This window comes from Gymnoscopelus microlampas, assembly GCF_963454915.1.
Source record: "Gymnoscopelus microlampas genome assembly, chromosome: 9".
Classification (NCBI taxonomy): domain Eukaryota; kingdom Metazoa; phylum Chordata; class Actinopteri; order Myctophiformes; family Myctophidae; genus Gymnoscopelus; species Gymnoscopelus microlampas.
Genome location: NC_139946.1, coordinates 4899703 through 4916452, shown reverse-complemented (window position 1 = coordinate 4916452; position 16750 = coordinate 4899703). Strand labels below are relative to the sequence as shown.

Here is a 16750-nt window from a genome sequence, read left to right as displayed (position 1 = left end):
CCAATGGAGCCACACAGTGACACAATAGGGATCATTTACACATTGTTGCATAAGTGTCACTTGCCAAAAGCAAGTGACACTTGCATAAAAATTAACCCATAAGGTGTTGTAACGACATTTCAGCGTATGCCATTTTTGTCTTCAAATGTTTGTTGCAGCAGAGAAAAGGTAACTGGAGGAAAACAAACTAAATCACGGAACCTTACCTTGTCTTTGAGGTCCTTCTCCTCCAGGTTCTGAACATAGGTGATCATCTTATGAATGACTGGGTCCAGCATGGGCTGGGGAGAAGACAGTCAAACACCCACATACATGTCATTACCTTGTCTGCACGAGTGCACGTGTATGTGTTATCTTCTGGATTAAGGTGTTTTTTTCCAAACAGGTTAAGGCCCCGGACCCATTTTTATGGGTTGTGAGTAAATATCCCTTTTTTTATTATTATCAATATTTTTATTTCAAAAGATTTTCAAAGATTTCCACAAAAAAAAGGAGAAAAAAAGATTTCAAAACTAATTTAAAAAAGTCAAAAGAATTTCATGTATAAATGAAAGAAAATCAAAGAAATTTCATCAATTAGAAAAAAACATTTAAGAAGTGAAAACATCAGATCTACAAGCTCACACTGTGAGCTTGTAGATCTGCTTATTTCACTAGTTTGGGTAACGGGGAGACATAAAATTGAACTTAAGCTAAAGCGTTTGTGAAGCACTGATCTAGGGGACAGAGGACATAAGAGCGTGGCTCACGTGTACGAGGCTGGAGTTGAGGTATTCTGCACACACACCGAGCGGCTGGACCAGGGCCGAAACACACTGCACGAAGAGACAAGAGACAACACATAAGTGACACACTGCAGACTATACATAGTTACAGATCACAATCCATTAATAATTCATATTTATGATGAACAACTTATGCCCTATTATACTAGACCCTCCAGAAAAACTCTGGGCAAAAATCCTTGATTATGCGGGCTAAAACTCTTGATTATGCGGGCTAAAACTCTTGATTATGCGGGCTAAAACTCTTGATTATGCGGGCTAAAACTCTTGATTATACGGGCTAAAACTCTTGATTATGCGGGCTAAAACTCTTGATTATATGGGCTAAAATCCTTGATTATGTAGGCTAAAACTCTTGATTATGCGGGCTAAAACTCTTGATTATGCGGGCTAAAATCCTTGATTATGTGGGCTAAAACTCTTGATTATGTGGGCTAAAACTCTTGATTATGCAGGCTAAAACTCTTGATTATGCGGGCTAAAACTCTTGATTATGTGGGCTAAAACTCTTGATTATGCGGGCTAAAACTCTTGATTATGCGGGCTAAAACTCTTGATTATGCGGGCTAAAACTCTTGATTATGCGGGCTAAAACTCTTGATTATGCGGGCTAAAACTCTTGATTATGCGGGCTAAAACTCTTGATTATGCGGGCTAAAACTCTTGATTATGCGGGCTAAACTCTTGATTATGCGGGCTAAAACTCTTGATTATGCGGGCTAAAACTCTTGATTATGCGGGCTAAAATCCTTGATTTTGCAATTAAATCTGCAGGGTTTTTGCAATTTTATGCAGTGAAATTGCGGAAAGTTGTTAAATATGAGGAAAGTTCTGAAATATGTGGCAATATGCGAAATATTGAAATATATCAATCATTTTCAATTACAGGCGATCTAACAGTACAAGCTCATAGGGTGAAACGTTGTGAGCTTGTAGACCGGCTATAAAAAAAAATAGCCGACCAACAAGCTCAGCTATTTTGGAAAATGTTTGCCTGTAATGATATGCCCAAAATAGGGACGCAGGTTGAAAGTGATACATTTATACTGAATAATTATCAATTATAATAATAACTAAGCTATTTCCCTTTGCTTTGCTTGTTTGGTATTCATTAAACAGCATTTGTTATTCGTCTATGTCTTTCCGTGTGTTTGTGGAGGCTTCTGGAAGGGGAACGATACTACCATGTGTCTCTACCCTATCTTCCCAAATATGTCTTCATACCAGAGGTCAAGTTGTAACTAAATTAATACAGCATTTCACGTGTGTGTGCGCGCGCGAGTCTGTCTGTGAGCGCGCACACACGCACGCACGCACATGTGTGGGTGACTTTCCAACAGCGGAACCCAGCTGTCATTTGTCATTCAGTGCCAAATCAGAGGAGTGTGCTGAATGGCTCCTGTGTTTCTCATTTTGGTTCCCCATGCACTCTGCTCTAGTCTGCAACGCCTCTGCTCATCTCCTTTCCCCCCCCCTAGTCTCCTTCTCCTCTCTCTCTCCCTGCTCTATCTCCTTCACTCGGCCAGTTCCCTCTCGGGTCTTGACTTCCTGCTTATTGCAAACAAATGAGTCAACCCCTTGGGAGCCAGTAGAAGAGGGCTGCAAAACTCCCCTTTATCTTTTCCCTTTCTCTCTCTCTCCGTCTCATGTGTTTAGAGTGTGTCAGGGAGCCGACAGCTTACACACTCAGCCAGGCTCTCTTTGCCACTGGAGAGTGTAACAGGAGAGTGCAGTCCACAATCGGCCTCTATTGAGCGTGTCGGCCCTATTAACATGCTAATGGGTGGCGTGTGTGTGTGTGTGTGTGTGTGTGTGTGTGTGTGTGTGTGTGTGTGTGACAGCATATGTGTGTGTCTGTGTGTGTGTATGTGTCTCAATGACTATGCTACTCCGCTGTGCTTCCGGCCAGGCGGGCCAAAGGAAGCTTCAGCACAAGGAAGCCTCAGACTTCAACACACACAACAGAGCAGTTCAACCACTGCAAAGCAGTCGTTGTTGTTAGCGAGTCAGACAGACAGAGAGATAGAGTGTGACAGAGAGAATGAGAGAGTGCGAGAAAAAGTGTGTGAGAAGATAATATACAAAGTCAATGCAAAAGACACAAATGAATGAATGAGACGAAACCGGGGAGACGCGTATAATTCGTCTGTGCTCGAGACGAAAATATCCCAACTTGAGCGAAGTTGTCTTGTCGACTGAAGCGACACGAAAAATATCTCCGACCTCCTGTGTGAATTAGGGCTGGTGAATTAATATTCGAATATCGAATATTCCTCGAATATGGGGAAAATATGTATATTCGAATAGAATATATATTGTTTTGCTATAATAATAATAATATTCGAATATATGCCAATTTTTAAGACCAATATTCGAATATCATTTCTGAGGAAAGTTGACAGCCCTAGTGTGAATGAATGCACCAAGAGAGGGACAGGAAAAACAGAGAGAGCGAGACAGAGAGAGTATGCGCATGTGTGTGTGTGTGTGTGTGTGTGTGTGTGTGCGTGCGTGCGTATTAGTGAGTCAACACACTGACAGAGAGTCACCAGCCTTCAGTGTGTCACTAGACTGAAAGAACGAGCCCAATCGATGGTCTTGAAGGGCGGAGCCAAACCCAGGCGCTGGATTCCAGCGCCTGGGTTTGGAGCACTCTGATTGGTTAGGAGATAACAAGATCCTAAGACCAGCGTTCCTGCAAGGTTCTCCCAGGCTTTTTTTCTTTTGAAACAAAAAAAAAGGCATGGGTTTCCGAGGCTAGTGTGTCACTGGTCCAGGCGTGAGCCGGGTGACCTCGGACCTGAATATTGTTGCCGTCGGGCCGAAACCTCTTATCTCCATATTTCAACTTCTGGTGTTTTTTTCGTAAATTGACGCCCTACTTGGTTTGATGCTTTTGAATTTGAATCCTGACTAGTAACAGTTTTGGATATATGAGGTTTCCACCCGACAGAGACGATTTAAAGTCTCTGTCATTTCTACGTTCAGTTCCTCTTCATTCCGTCCTCGGGCAGAACAAATGTCTTCACCGTCTCTAGAGTTCCCGAGGATAGTTTGTGAGAAAGAAGGGAGAGGAGGAGGAGAAGGAGGAGGGGGACAACATCCTTACCGCAATCTCTATTTCATCCTGGTTGAGTTTGGTCTGGATGGCAGTGAAGCCTCCCATCTCCCCGAACTTCACAGCGAAAGGACCAAAGGAGGAGGGGAGAGAGAGAGAGACATAGAATGAGGACCCCGGCAGAAGAATTTAAGTATTTCTGGTGTAGAGTGTGTGTATGTACAATACTCACTCGATTAACCAGGTCAACCAGCCAACCATGGGGCTCCTGCAACAAACAAATGAGTTCAGTGTATTTATCCGTCCATGGGACTGTGTGTACCGTCATTGCACTTCACACACACACACACACCGTCAAAACACAAACACAGCAAAATGGAAACGGCCCAACACGCACACACAGAAAAAAATATTAATAATAATGAAATAATAACAAAATCCTCAAGTGTTCATTTATCAATTTGTAACTCAGAGTATGTACAACCAATACAGATACATTTGGTTACATTTTGTTGCTCACAGCGCGTCACTTTGTGTCGCGCTGCGAGCTTGTACATTTTCTATTTAAAAAAAAATTAAAACATCTTGAAAGTGTTGAATTTTGAATCATTTTGAATTTATTTAACACAAATCTTCTCTTATGGGGGTCAGATGGGGGTCCGCAGTCAAATATTTATCAATTTCGGGGTCCTTGGCACGAAAAAACTTTGAGAACTACTGATTTAGAAGCCTTTTGCAGACTCGGCCTCAGGTCTTAATGGGTTAAGCAAAAATAGCGACAGGCACAGCTCTCTCTCACCATAGTCAGTACGCCCATCAGGTTGACAGGTGGGTCCTATAATAATGAAATAATAATCATAAAATCCTCAGTGTTCATTTATAGTATGTACATCTGGGCGGTCCATCTGGTTACATTTGTTCACTCTCAACAGTTAAATTAACACTGCACACACCCGCATGAACCAAGACACACAACTCAAAACACAAACTAACACACACACACACACACACACACACAGGCCTGTCACAATTATTGCATAATCGTCTAATCACAATTATTTTATACGATCGCAATTATTTTTGCATAATCGCCGTAATCAATTCCATGTTAAAAAATGACATATATATTTTTTTTAAAGTCAAAAATAGTGGAAATCTCTAAGCTATAGATCTATAAGAATCTATATAGATCTATGAGAATAGTGGAGATCTATAAGCTCAAAACGCGAAAGTATAAAGTAATTAAATATGTGTTATTTGTCATATCTGCCCTGTGCAACTTTTGTTTACAAAAGCTAAAAGCCAAACAGAAATTACATTTTTATTCATAATGTTCCATTAATTTTCAACGATAGAAACACAATTAAATAGTTAATCGCAATTATTTGAGTGAGAATTAATCGTCAACTTAAATTTGTAATCGTGACAGCCACACATACACAGACAGACACACACACACAATACAGACGCACGCACACACACGCGCGCATGGAGTGGTCTTAGATTTCCTGACAGCTGCTGTGTCAGTCACACATCCTGCACAGTCCCTGCGGTTCCATTACGCAACTCTGGAGGCGAGGAACCCATTTGGCTGACCTCTGACCTGGCTACAGGCCGCAGACAAGGGAAATGTGTACACAAACTTTAGTTTCTTGGAACTGCCACCCCCGTACGCGCCAACACATGTAGATACCAAACACTGGCCCACTGACATGCATGCACACACACACACACACACACACACAACTAGTTTTGTTTCTCTTTTTTTACAGTGATTCTCAACCTGTGGGCCGGGGACCATTGGTGGGCCGTGAGGGTATTGTAAATGGGACCCCAAATAATAACGATAATATAACATTATTAACAGAAGAAATGTAAACAAAGGACATGGCATGTTTTCCCCCTATAAAACCTTTAAAAATAGCTTTCATTGTAATACCGATAAATACTGTGTTAGTTCAACAGATCCAAGTCAGAGCATAATCAATTGATCATTAAAATAAACATGCTGGCCCGGACGGCTTGCGTAGCTGTCCGGTCACTTAGGCTGCAAATGCATGCATGTCACAGGTTCGAATCCCGATCCCGACGACCGTTGCTGCGTGTCAATCCCCATCTCTCTCTCTCCCCCCAGTTCCTATCAGTCTACTAAATCAATAAAGGCAGAAAACCACTGTTGAGAACCACTGTTTTTTTTTAGAAGTAAGACGAAACAAAGGGTGTCTTACTTTCTGATAGGTGTTGCTGGGGGAGACGGCGAACATGTTGGCCTCCTCTCCGAACACCTCGGCCCAGTTCCTCTGGCAGTTCTTCATCCGGTTCTTAAAATGGTACTCGTTATCGGGGTTGAAGGCCTGGATAACCACAACAAACAAACAAACAAACAAGTAATCAATCTAAACCAGGGGTCTTCAACAGGGGGTCCGGGAACCCTAGGGGGTCCTCAGAGTTCCTACAGGGGGTCCACCAAATCTTTGTGTGATATGATTAATTTTTTTTTACATAAACCACTTGAACCCTAGCATCCCTTTTCTGAGGAGAACTTTAGCCAAAAATAGCCGATCTACAAGCTCACAACGCCTCGCGTTGTGAGCTTGTAGATCGGCTATTTTTGGCAAAGAGTTATGGTTGTAGAGGGAAAAAAGTTTATCTGAAACACAATTTTATACAATATAGAGGGGGTCCCTGCTTCATATCTCTCTCAGCTAGGGGGTCCATGGCCTGAAAACATTGAAGACCCCTGATCTAAAAAATGATGTCGAAACAACATTCAAGGCAGATTCATTTCATTGCGTGTGTTCAGAGTCACAAGGCGGTGAGAAGAGAAAACGTATAAACACTCTGACGCATAAAATGTGTTGTAATCGAGCCGTGTTTCATAATGTGTTTGTGACGGACATAAACAAATACTGAGAGAGTTATGAGCGGGAGAGAGAGTGAGTCTAAGAAAGAGAGGGAGACTAAGAGAGAGAGGGAGACTAAGATAGAGAGGGAGACTAAGAGAGAGAGAGAGTGAGACGGGGTAGAGAGTGAGGGTAAGAAAAAGAGACAAAAGTTTGATTGTACTCCGTCGTGCAATGGTGTTGAGCGCCGAAAATAGCAGATGTACAAGCTCACAACGTGTCCCATCGCGACGGGTTGTGACTTGAGGGTGGCTATTTTCGGAGTGGGACACTGTCACACGATGGACTGTAACTTAAACCATTAAAACTGGTAAAGCGCCCCTGTCATTTTAGATTTTAGCGTTGGCTATTCAATTATAGCAGATATACAAGCTCACAGCGCGTCACTTTGTGCCGCGCTGCGAGCTTGTACATCTGCTATTTTTGAACATTTTTGAAAAATAATCTAAGTGTTTGAAAAATGTTGAATCATTTTGAAGTTCTCTTCTGGGGGTCCCTGGCACGAAACATTTTCAGATGGGGGGTCCGCGGCCAAATACATATCCTTTTGGGGGTCGTTGGCACGAAAGAACTACGGATTTAGAAGGCATTTGTAGAATCGGCCTTGGGTCATAATAACGCGTTAAGCAAAATGGCGACGGGCACAGCTCACTCTCACCATAGTCAGTACGCCCATCAGGTTGACGGGCGTGGGGTCCTGTTTGACCCGCTCTGCCACCAGCTCCACCAGCAACATCAGCATGTTGTAGATGCCCTCGTGGATCTCTGTCCCCCATTTGTGGACAGCGCTGCTGGTCAGCAGCTATTGCACCGAGAGATGTGGAAGAGAAGAGACAAGGCATGAGAGAGAAAATCAATGGGAATACAGCAAGACTGAGCGAATGGACCCAGTGACTCGCATTAAAGGCCCTCGCACATGGTCAGATTTTGACCTCTTGCACACCTACTGCGAAATTGACGTCCGACGAGCGGCAGTTTTGTTTTTCCGATACATTAAAAAACGATTATCCAATAAAAAAAAGTCATCGGACACTGTGTGCAAGGGCCTTAAATGCAGGTCTTTAATAAATGTTTAACAACGTAATTTAGATCTTCGTCTCCCAGTTACAAGCTATGTGCAGCAGCCTGCCAAGAACCGAGAAATCTGTGTAAATTCATCTAAATTAATGTAGTGGAACCGAGGCCGCAACAAACAATTATTTTCACAATCGTCTTTAAATCTTTAAATGATGTCAGCAGTCAGAAATATACATTTCCGTTTTAAAGCACAAAACAAAAATCAGCATTAACATTTTGCAAGTTAAGTTGTACGAGGCACATATTAGAATAATTTTTACAACAATACATCCGTTTGGGAACACAGTTTCTCTGTGAAATACAACAACAACGGAGTGGATAAGACGAAAGCAGAACGCTAGCATTGGTCAGTAGCAGGGGTCATCACCATGCTGTCTTGTGGTGGACATTTTGGTCAAAATTACATTTTTGCCACGGACATACAAAATGAGTGGACAACAATATTACCAGAAACACATAAAGAGCTAGCCCTAATGACCATATAGCAGGTCTGTAACTCAGAGAGTGTACAAATGGAACCAAATGGACCCTTACGGGACCATTTGGTTCCATTTGTACACTCTCTGAGTTATGGCGGTCATTGCAAATAAAACATTTGAGAACCACTAGTAGGACTCCTAATGTGTCATAGATAGTGTCATAGTACATCAGAGTCATACATATTCTGAAGAAAACCTGGAGACATGACATTACAGTAATTGGGTCTTATGATCAAAATAAGAACATTATAATGGTGTGTAAATAAAAGATTTGCCACGGACAAGACCAAGTCTTTGCCACGGACACATTTGTCCGTGTACGGACATATTGATGACCCCTGGTCAGTAGCGATCGGGTATGCTGCTGGCTGGCACACCAACCATATTAGCGCCTTTGAAACAACACTGTGTGAATGTGAATCGCTGACTTGCGCAAGGTGAAGGCATCTGCTCCGCCGTAAGCAGATAAGCACTCATTATCATTACTGATGGATGGACATTACAGAGAGCTACCTGAGAGCTACAGTGACATCACATGAACCCCTTAGTGCAACATGGTAAGCCATGTTCTGCAAACTAGCCCCGTTTATGACTCATTTATGAGCACAAATCTGGCAAAGGGACTTAACCCATTCAATGCAGGACTTCAACCATTATTTTATACTTTGGCTATTCAAAAATAGCAGGTATACAAGTTCATGAGCTTGTAGATCTGCTATTTTTGAAAAATCGTCAACGTTTTTGCAAATCTTTGAATATATATATATATTTTAAGCAAACATTTGTAACTCAAATCTTTGCTTCTGGGGGGTCCCTGGAACAACATATTTTGAGATGGGGGTCCGCGGCCAAATACATATCATTTTGGGGGACCCTGACAAGAAAAGGTTTGAGAACCACTGATTATAGCGACATAAGTTTTCTTTTTAAACTGTTAGGATTTAGAAGACATTTGTAAAATCTCCAGAAGCAAAGATTCAAGTAAATGCTCGCTTTAAAAATATATATTCAAAGATTTGCAAAAATGCTCACGATTTTTCAAAATACATTTCAGATCTACAAGCTCGTAGCGCGGCACTCGGTGCCACACTATGAGCTTGTAGATCTGCTATTTTCGAATAGCCCAAAATATAAAATTAAAAATATAAAATGACCCAGCTATGCGTTCCCAGATTGAATGGCTTAAAGGCGATGCTGCGACACTTAATGCATCTGTTGCTGTCATTGTAAAAGACAGACAGATGTTTGCTAAGGAACCAGCAGGTTAGCATTGGCAACTTCCCATCCAAAACATCAAGTTGAATCATTATATATGCAGTGGAGGGTCTGACACGTGAGACAGAAATCTGCCCCACAGCGCCATGCGTGTGCGGTAATGCCACACACACACAAACTGACTGAAGGGCAGAGGCAGAGCGAATGATCGCGACCTCTCACCTTTTTGAAGGCCTCGTGCATGCATCGATCCATGAAGCGCTTACAGTTCTCATCGGCATCTGCCAGACCTGAGATAGCGAGAGAGAGAGAGAGAGAGAGAGAGGGAGAGCATGAGAGAGAGAGAGGGAGGGAGAGGGAGTGAGAAAGAAACAGAGAGAGAGACTAAGTGAAACGCCTGACTCACTCTTTTATTCCAAATCACTCGTCGTGAGCTCGTCCATCGGTTATTTTCAGCAAAAGATTTCCCCACGATAACAGAAAAGACCCCAGTATATAGCCCTGAGGGACTCCGGTCAACCATATAGGGTGTAAGTGGTTCACAAGAGGAATTTGGCTGTAGGAGAGCAGCAGCAGATTGAGCTGCATAATGCAAAATAACCGTGTGTGTGAAAGGCACCGAACTCCCCCCAAACAAAACACAACAACATCCAAGCTCACTATATGTCATGCACAGTGTTGATTTCCTCGACTAAATAAATAAATAAAAACTAAGCTATGGTGACTGAAACTAAGACTAAATATATTGACAATTTCGTCAACAAATAATAACTAGACTAAAATGTTAGTGAGGGACTAGTCTAGAAGAGATCCAGTAGAACTAAAAGACAAGTAATGTTATGGTTGGTTGCGCTAGGGTGTGCATGCTGAAAATAGCAGATCTACAAGCTCATAGATCGGCTATTTTCAGCATGCAACCGAGTGTAAAAATCAGCCATTACGACGCCATCAAGGCACCGCCAAAATACATTTTAGTCGACTAAATCAACTGTAGATTTAGTCGACAACAATCTTATATTTAGTCGACTGAAACTAGACATAAACTAAAACATTTCAGATGACTAAAATATGACTAAAACTAAATGAAATTTTATTCAAAAGACTATGACTAAAACTAAATCAAAATTTGTTGTCAAAATCAACACACACAAAGCCATTACACAGGCAGCCTTACCGTGCCGGGCGAGGCAGGTGGACGCGATGAGACACTTGCCCAGGGACTCCTCTCTCTTGTAAGGTATGGACCAGTGGTCCGTGAAGACCCTGCTCTCCAGCTCGTACAGGTTCGTGGTGGGGAACTCCATGCTGCCCCCGGAGCAGTTCCCGTTCTCATCGTTACTCCTCTGCAACACACAGATATTATGCAAAAAGGACCGTTTTAGTTACTCAATATACTGGCTGATTACACACAAACATAGTGCTGTGCTGTTTAGACCAGTGACCAGTGTACTTTTGGCTGAGGGGTCGGAGCCAAAAGTACACCTTGCGTATGTCACTGATCACATGACCTCAATCAATTATCCAGTTCTAGGCAACATAGAAGGGGGGGGACTTTTTTCTTATTTCCACACAACAGCTCTAAGGTGTATTAAAGACATAGTTCAATGTTGAAAATTAGTGGTATTCCCCTTTAACCCTGGGTCATTTTTTGATTTCTTTGGCTATTTTCTTTTTAATTGTGAAAAATTGTATAAATCTTTGGGGAAAAAAAGAGATACGTATTTTTAAAAAAAAATCTTCTTTATTTTTTTTAAATAGCAGATCTACAAGCTCATAGAGCTTGTAGATCTGCTATTTTTGAATAGCCAAAGAAATCTAAAATGACACTGATGCGTTCCCGGTCTTAAAGGGTTAATATAAATTCTTAAATGTCACAGTATTTTTTCTTTGAAACCTTGACATTTTTGTTTTCATTGTGATACCGATAAATAAGAACTTAAAGTATACTATGTTAGTTCCGCTGATCCAAGCCGAAAAACACAATCAATTGATCGATCATTAAAATAAACAAGCTCTTGGCTGCCAGGTTAAGTGGTCAGATGGGTTGGGCAAATGAACATTTTCAAGTGATCCAGAAAAAGGTTGGGAGGGAACCACTGTTTTTTAGACAATGGTGGCCTATTAGTCCCATGAGCATATAAGGTCACTCACAGGCTCATTTGTGCCTGTGATACTGAACACCTAAATTAGCAGTCAATCGGTCAACTAACTAGTGTAACAAGTATATTTCGCATTATGCTGAAATAATGGTTTACGTATCCACTTGACTACACAGTAAGATCCATGGTGTAAACTCCAAAGAGTATACAAATGGAATGGAGCCAGTTTGACCAACTGACATCCATTCCTTATCATGTTGTGCATGTAATCAATCATAGGCGACATTCTTCAATCCTATCTACAAGCTCACAAACGCTTTGTCAGCTCGTAGATCGGCTATTATCACGCGACACCATACGATGAAGTATACAATAGGGCCTAGGTCAGGGATCTTCAACAGGGGGTCCGGGACCCCTAGGGGGGTCCTCAGAGTTACTACAGGGGGGGCCGCCAAATCTTTGTGTGATATATTTTTTAATTAACCACTAGCATCCCTTTTCTGAGGAGAACTTTAGCCAAAAATAGCGGATCTACAAGCTCACACCGCCTCACAGCGCGAGGCGTTGTGAGCTTGTAGATCGGCTATTTTCGGCAAAGACGTATCGGCGTAGAGAGAAAAAAACTGCAGACCAATTTTTAAAAAAAAAGTTTCATCTGCAACACAATTTTATGGGGGTCCCTGCTTCATCTCTCTCTCTCAGCTAGGGGGTCCTTGGCCTGAAAACGGTTGAAGACCCCTGGCTTAGGTGGTTAACACTAGATTTGACCAGGCGAGCGGCTCAGAGGATGTCGCTGCTTGACCCTCTCCCTCTCTGGAGAAGAGTAATAGCAGTCATTTAGAAGAGGGCACATCGTCTCCTCCCTGATCTGCCCTTGACCGGATCGTTCTGTTCCCTTTTACGCCCGTCTCGTCGTGCGTCTCTCCTCCTGAATCTCAAACGGCTGTCTAAGGCAAAGCGTGCGTCTCTCTCTCCTGTGCCTTTCTGTGTGACTGAACGTATTGCTAATGTCAAACAGACTGGCTGGCTGCATGTGTGACAGAAGGCACCGTCTGAAGAATGCCATGGTTTAAAACTCAAAAAAACATGATGATGATCAAGAACCGTGTAACGCGGTGGAATTGTCTTGTTTGCGCCACGAATCAATGCCGGAGGCCCCGCTGTTAAACGCCATTTGTTATTATTAGCGGTCATGCGCCTGACATGTACTTAACCCATTAAGACCTGGAACGCATCTGTGTGTCATTTTAAGATTTCTTTGGCTATTCAAAAATGGCAGATATACAAGCATGTAGATCTGCTATCTTTGAAAAATCTTTAAATAATATATTTTTTAAAAGCGAACTCGAATCTTTGCTTCTGGTGGGGGGTCCCTGGAACATCATATTTTTGAGATGGGGGTCCGCGGCCAAATACATATTTTGGGTGGTCCTTGACATAAAAAAGTTTGAGGACCACTGATATTATAGCAGGTTTTTTCAATAAACTGTTTTTTTAGAAGACATTTGTAGAGTCCCGCAGAAGCAAAGATTTGTGTTACAAATATTTTTCAAAAATAGCAGATCTACAAGCTCATAGCGCGGCACTCGGTGCCGCGCTATGAGCTTGTAGATCTGCTATTTTTTAATAGCCAAAGATATCTAAGAATGACACACAGATCCGTTTCCGGTCTTAATGGGTTAAGTCTGAGAAATGCCTAAATTCATTTTCCCATGTGTCAAATCTTCGTTTATAGCCTCTGCATTTTCCATGGCTATAAGGTATAAGAGCGACTCATCCATCATCACGGAAAATGGAAAGCTCCACCGCAGCACAACAAACTAGCTGGCTAGTTGCTAGGGTCTGAGTCTGTGTGTGTGTGTAGGGAGGGAGGGACAGAGGAATTATTGAATTATTAAGATCATGTCGTCGTTTACATTATTCATGAAGTGATTTGAATATTCATGGTTAAGAAAAGACTGCCAACTCTCTCTTCTGAAGTAATGTTGCCCCCGTGGAACGGCGCTCTCAGCCAAACCCCCCCCAAGGGCAGATCGACAATACTCGAGCAAAAGCTTCCTTTGACATCAACTGATGACTTACATTTTACAGGCCAAAATGTCTCTATTCAATTTAGGCTACATGATGCACGTTGGGCCTACGGATTGTTTTGATGAGAGATCCTAAGCTTAAGAAAGCAGCCCCCCCCCCCACTACATTATAAATCAATGGCAGTATAAAAAAATATGGTAAAACTGTATAATCTGCTCATTCCGCCCACGGCAACTAAGTTACTATGCTAACCAGGATAAATATTGGTCCGGGACAATATGGTTAGGTTAAATTGTAGCGTTTTGTTTTTGAATAAATCTCCACATATTAGCATAATGATCAGAGTCAGAAATGCGTTAAGCTCCTGTTGCACTCACTCACTACAGCTGCATATTGATACATATCTTACATATCATATCTGTCGCGTGGAAACCTCACTATGTCCAAAACTGTTACTTTTCAGGATTCAAATTCAAAAGTAGCAGATCTAGATCTGCAAAGATTTCAGTTACAAATGTTCGCTTTAAAAACAATACATATTCAAAGATTTGCGCACATTTTCACGATTTTTCAAAAATAGCAGATCTACAAGCTCGTAGCGCGGCACTCGGTGCCGCGCTACGAGCTTGTATATCTGCTATTTTTGAATAACCAAAGTGTCAAATAATGCTTTTTAGCTCAAATTAAAAAAAACGACACAGATGCGTTCCATCTGCTATTTTTGACGCTTTCGTGTGACGCTGTAGTATGATCAAGTAAGACATTAATTCACGATAAAACACAACAAGTATATGGAGAGAAGAGGTTTCTGCCCGACAACAGCGATATCTTACATATCTATCTCTCTATATGGGGATGCACTGAGCACTCCAGCCGGAGAGACTGGGAGGAAGCGGAAGAGTTGAAGAGAGAGAGAGAGAGAGAGAAGCATCAGATTTCATCTCCTCCCTTTTCAAAGAAATGTTAGAGAGAAGATGAATGGGAGTGCAGCAGGGCGGTGAGAGGCCGAGAGAGATCAACCCAGCAGTGGTGGTGAGCGTGGAATAGATGAACACTAATGTCAAACGTAACCCTGGCGAGAGACGTTCCATTGCCCAATCAGAAAATGTTCGTTTTTCTCCCTATTTTGTCATTATAGCAATTCCCCCACATGTATTGTATTGTACTCTACTGTTTTGTCTTGGGAAGGGTGCAGACCAGTGGTTCTCAAAGTGGAGTCTGGGGACCCCCAGGGGTCCAATGTGGGGGAGTGGCATCCCCCTCTTAGAAGGGATTTTAGATTTTTTTTTTTTAAATATTGAAATGGATTTTGAGCAATTTGGGGGAAACAATTTGCATGAATCTTCTCTTCTGGGGGGTTCCTCCCTGGCACAAAACATTTTCAAGTGGGGGTCCGCGGCCAAAAGCATATCAATTTGGGGGTCCTTGGCTGAACCACTGGTGTGGACAACCATGTGTCTCCTCCAAAACACGTCGAGTTTCCAGCCGCTTCTTTTTACCTCACCATAACGTGGGCATAACGCATTGGTAGGAACATGCCAGCCTCCCCAGTTCCACTTCCTGCTGAACGAACTGAAGTTGCAAGCTTGTAGATCTGCTATTTCAGCTTTTTTTTATATTTGAAAATGTGTGACATTTTTCAACATGGAGACGATTATGACGATTATGCAAAAATAATTGCGATTATCTCAAATAATTGCAATGACACGATTATGTAATAATTGTGACAGACCTAACCCCGACCAGGACTCATAGATCCTGGTCTTGACAGAGATCGCCCTCCCTGTAACCAGCATCTCCCCCCGATTGTTTGTTGGAGAACGCGTGGCCAAGCCGGGGGGCACTGTGGAGGATTCAAACCCCATGTCTCCATGTGACTGACGGGGGTGGCCAGGAACTTCATCCCTGCGCCACCCAGACGCCCCTTCAATCAGAACGCTTTAATCATCTGTCAATGGCATTTCTCCCCCCACCCCCCTCTATTTTAATGTAAGGCCTTGTCCTTGAATCCCAAACCGCACGCCAAGCCTTTTTATCCCTTGTAAATAGTTCTTTGATTTAAACATTTGGCACATCAAACGGAAACAAAAGATGCAGACAAGCTGCAGAAGAGGAGCCCAGTGTTTTCAGACCTGCAACTGTTGGGGAGAAAACATTGTCCTCTCGAGGGGAACAGTGTTGCCAGATGCTGTGAGAGAAACGAGCAACCAGGTCTAGGAAAACCAGCCCAAAAGAAGCGACTATGGGTCACATGAGCATTTTAACATATACATCAGCTATTTGAAAATAGCAGATCTACAAGCTCACAAATGCGACGCGTTGTGAGCTTGTAGATCGGCTATTTTCAAATAAAATCTTGCGGGGAAATTATAATAAGCAGATCTGGCAACCCTGAAGGGGACAGTCACAAGAGGGACGACACAGGGGTTGGAGAGGTAAACTCAGTCTGTTACTATGCACCCCGCGACCCTCCTGGGACATGAGAAGAAAAAAAAAGAAAAGCCTGCAGTGTGTTTGTGTTTGTGTTGTGGAAAGACTGCATAGGCTAAATTTAGGCGAGTGACATGGGGGCCAGCGACCTGTGACATGCCTTCTGAGCACAACACACAGCAGAGCAAAAAAAGCTGTCTGATGGAAGAGCGGATGAAAGCGATAGACGCCCCTCTCTCTCACATGTAGATTATAAATCTTACACGACTTCCGTTTAGTGATAAATGTGTCGATAAAGAGCGGGAGTAGAAAATCCGGTTCTGGTGCTGCACTGCTCTCAGGGTCCTCGTGCAGAAATACGTTCAAGAACAGGATCACACCTGACAATAGCTTAAAGGACGACTTCACCACTTATCTTCATATAATAGGTCCTCACTAATTCTCATGATAAAATGATACCATTTTTTTCTACTGGGTCTGTGTCTCATAGGAAGGCTGTGGACAGTCCAGAAACCCGTCTACCAGTGACATCATCGTTAGGCAGGATTTTTTTTCCAAAAGATTACATTTTTTTTATTCCGTTTTTTATTAACGCGAGAACAATGGGATCTATTATTGCATTGCAACTTTCCAGGAATAAAAAGCCTGCAGTTTCTATTAGCTTGGATTCCCC

The 16750-nt window shown here is 42.4% G+C and overlaps 1 protein-coding gene across 11 annotated transcripts in view; it reads right to left on the bottom strand.

Annotated features, from left to right (window-relative positions):
• usp24 (ubiquitin specific peptidase 24) overlaps window positions 1-16750 on the bottom strand; it is a 101542-nt gene that overhangs the window by 80393 nt on the left and 4399 nt on the right. For 6 of the 11 annotated variants that reach the window (XM_084067657.1, XM_084067661.1, XM_084067662.1 and 3 more), the window contains exons 2-10: window positions 10692-10860; window positions 9740-9807; window positions 7405-7548; window positions 6072-6197; window positions 4643-4678; window positions 4076-4111; window positions 3895-3960; window positions 750-815; window positions 207-281 (exon numbers count right to left, since the gene is read on the bottom strand). In XM_084067657.1, coding sequence (XP_083923783.1) covers window positions 207-281; window positions 750-815; window positions 3895-3960; window positions 4076-4111; window positions 4643-4678; window positions 6072-6197; window positions 7405-7548; window positions 9740-9807; window positions 10692-10860 — 786 coding nt within the window. The remainder of the gene's footprint in view (window positions 1-206; window positions 282-749; window positions 816-3894; window positions 3961-4075; window positions 4112-4642; window positions 4679-6071; window positions 6198-7404; window positions 7549-9739; window positions 9808-10691; window positions 10861-16750) is intronic. The other 5 variants (XM_084067664.1, XM_084067665.1, XM_084067666.1 and 2 more) reach the window with 1 other exon arrangement.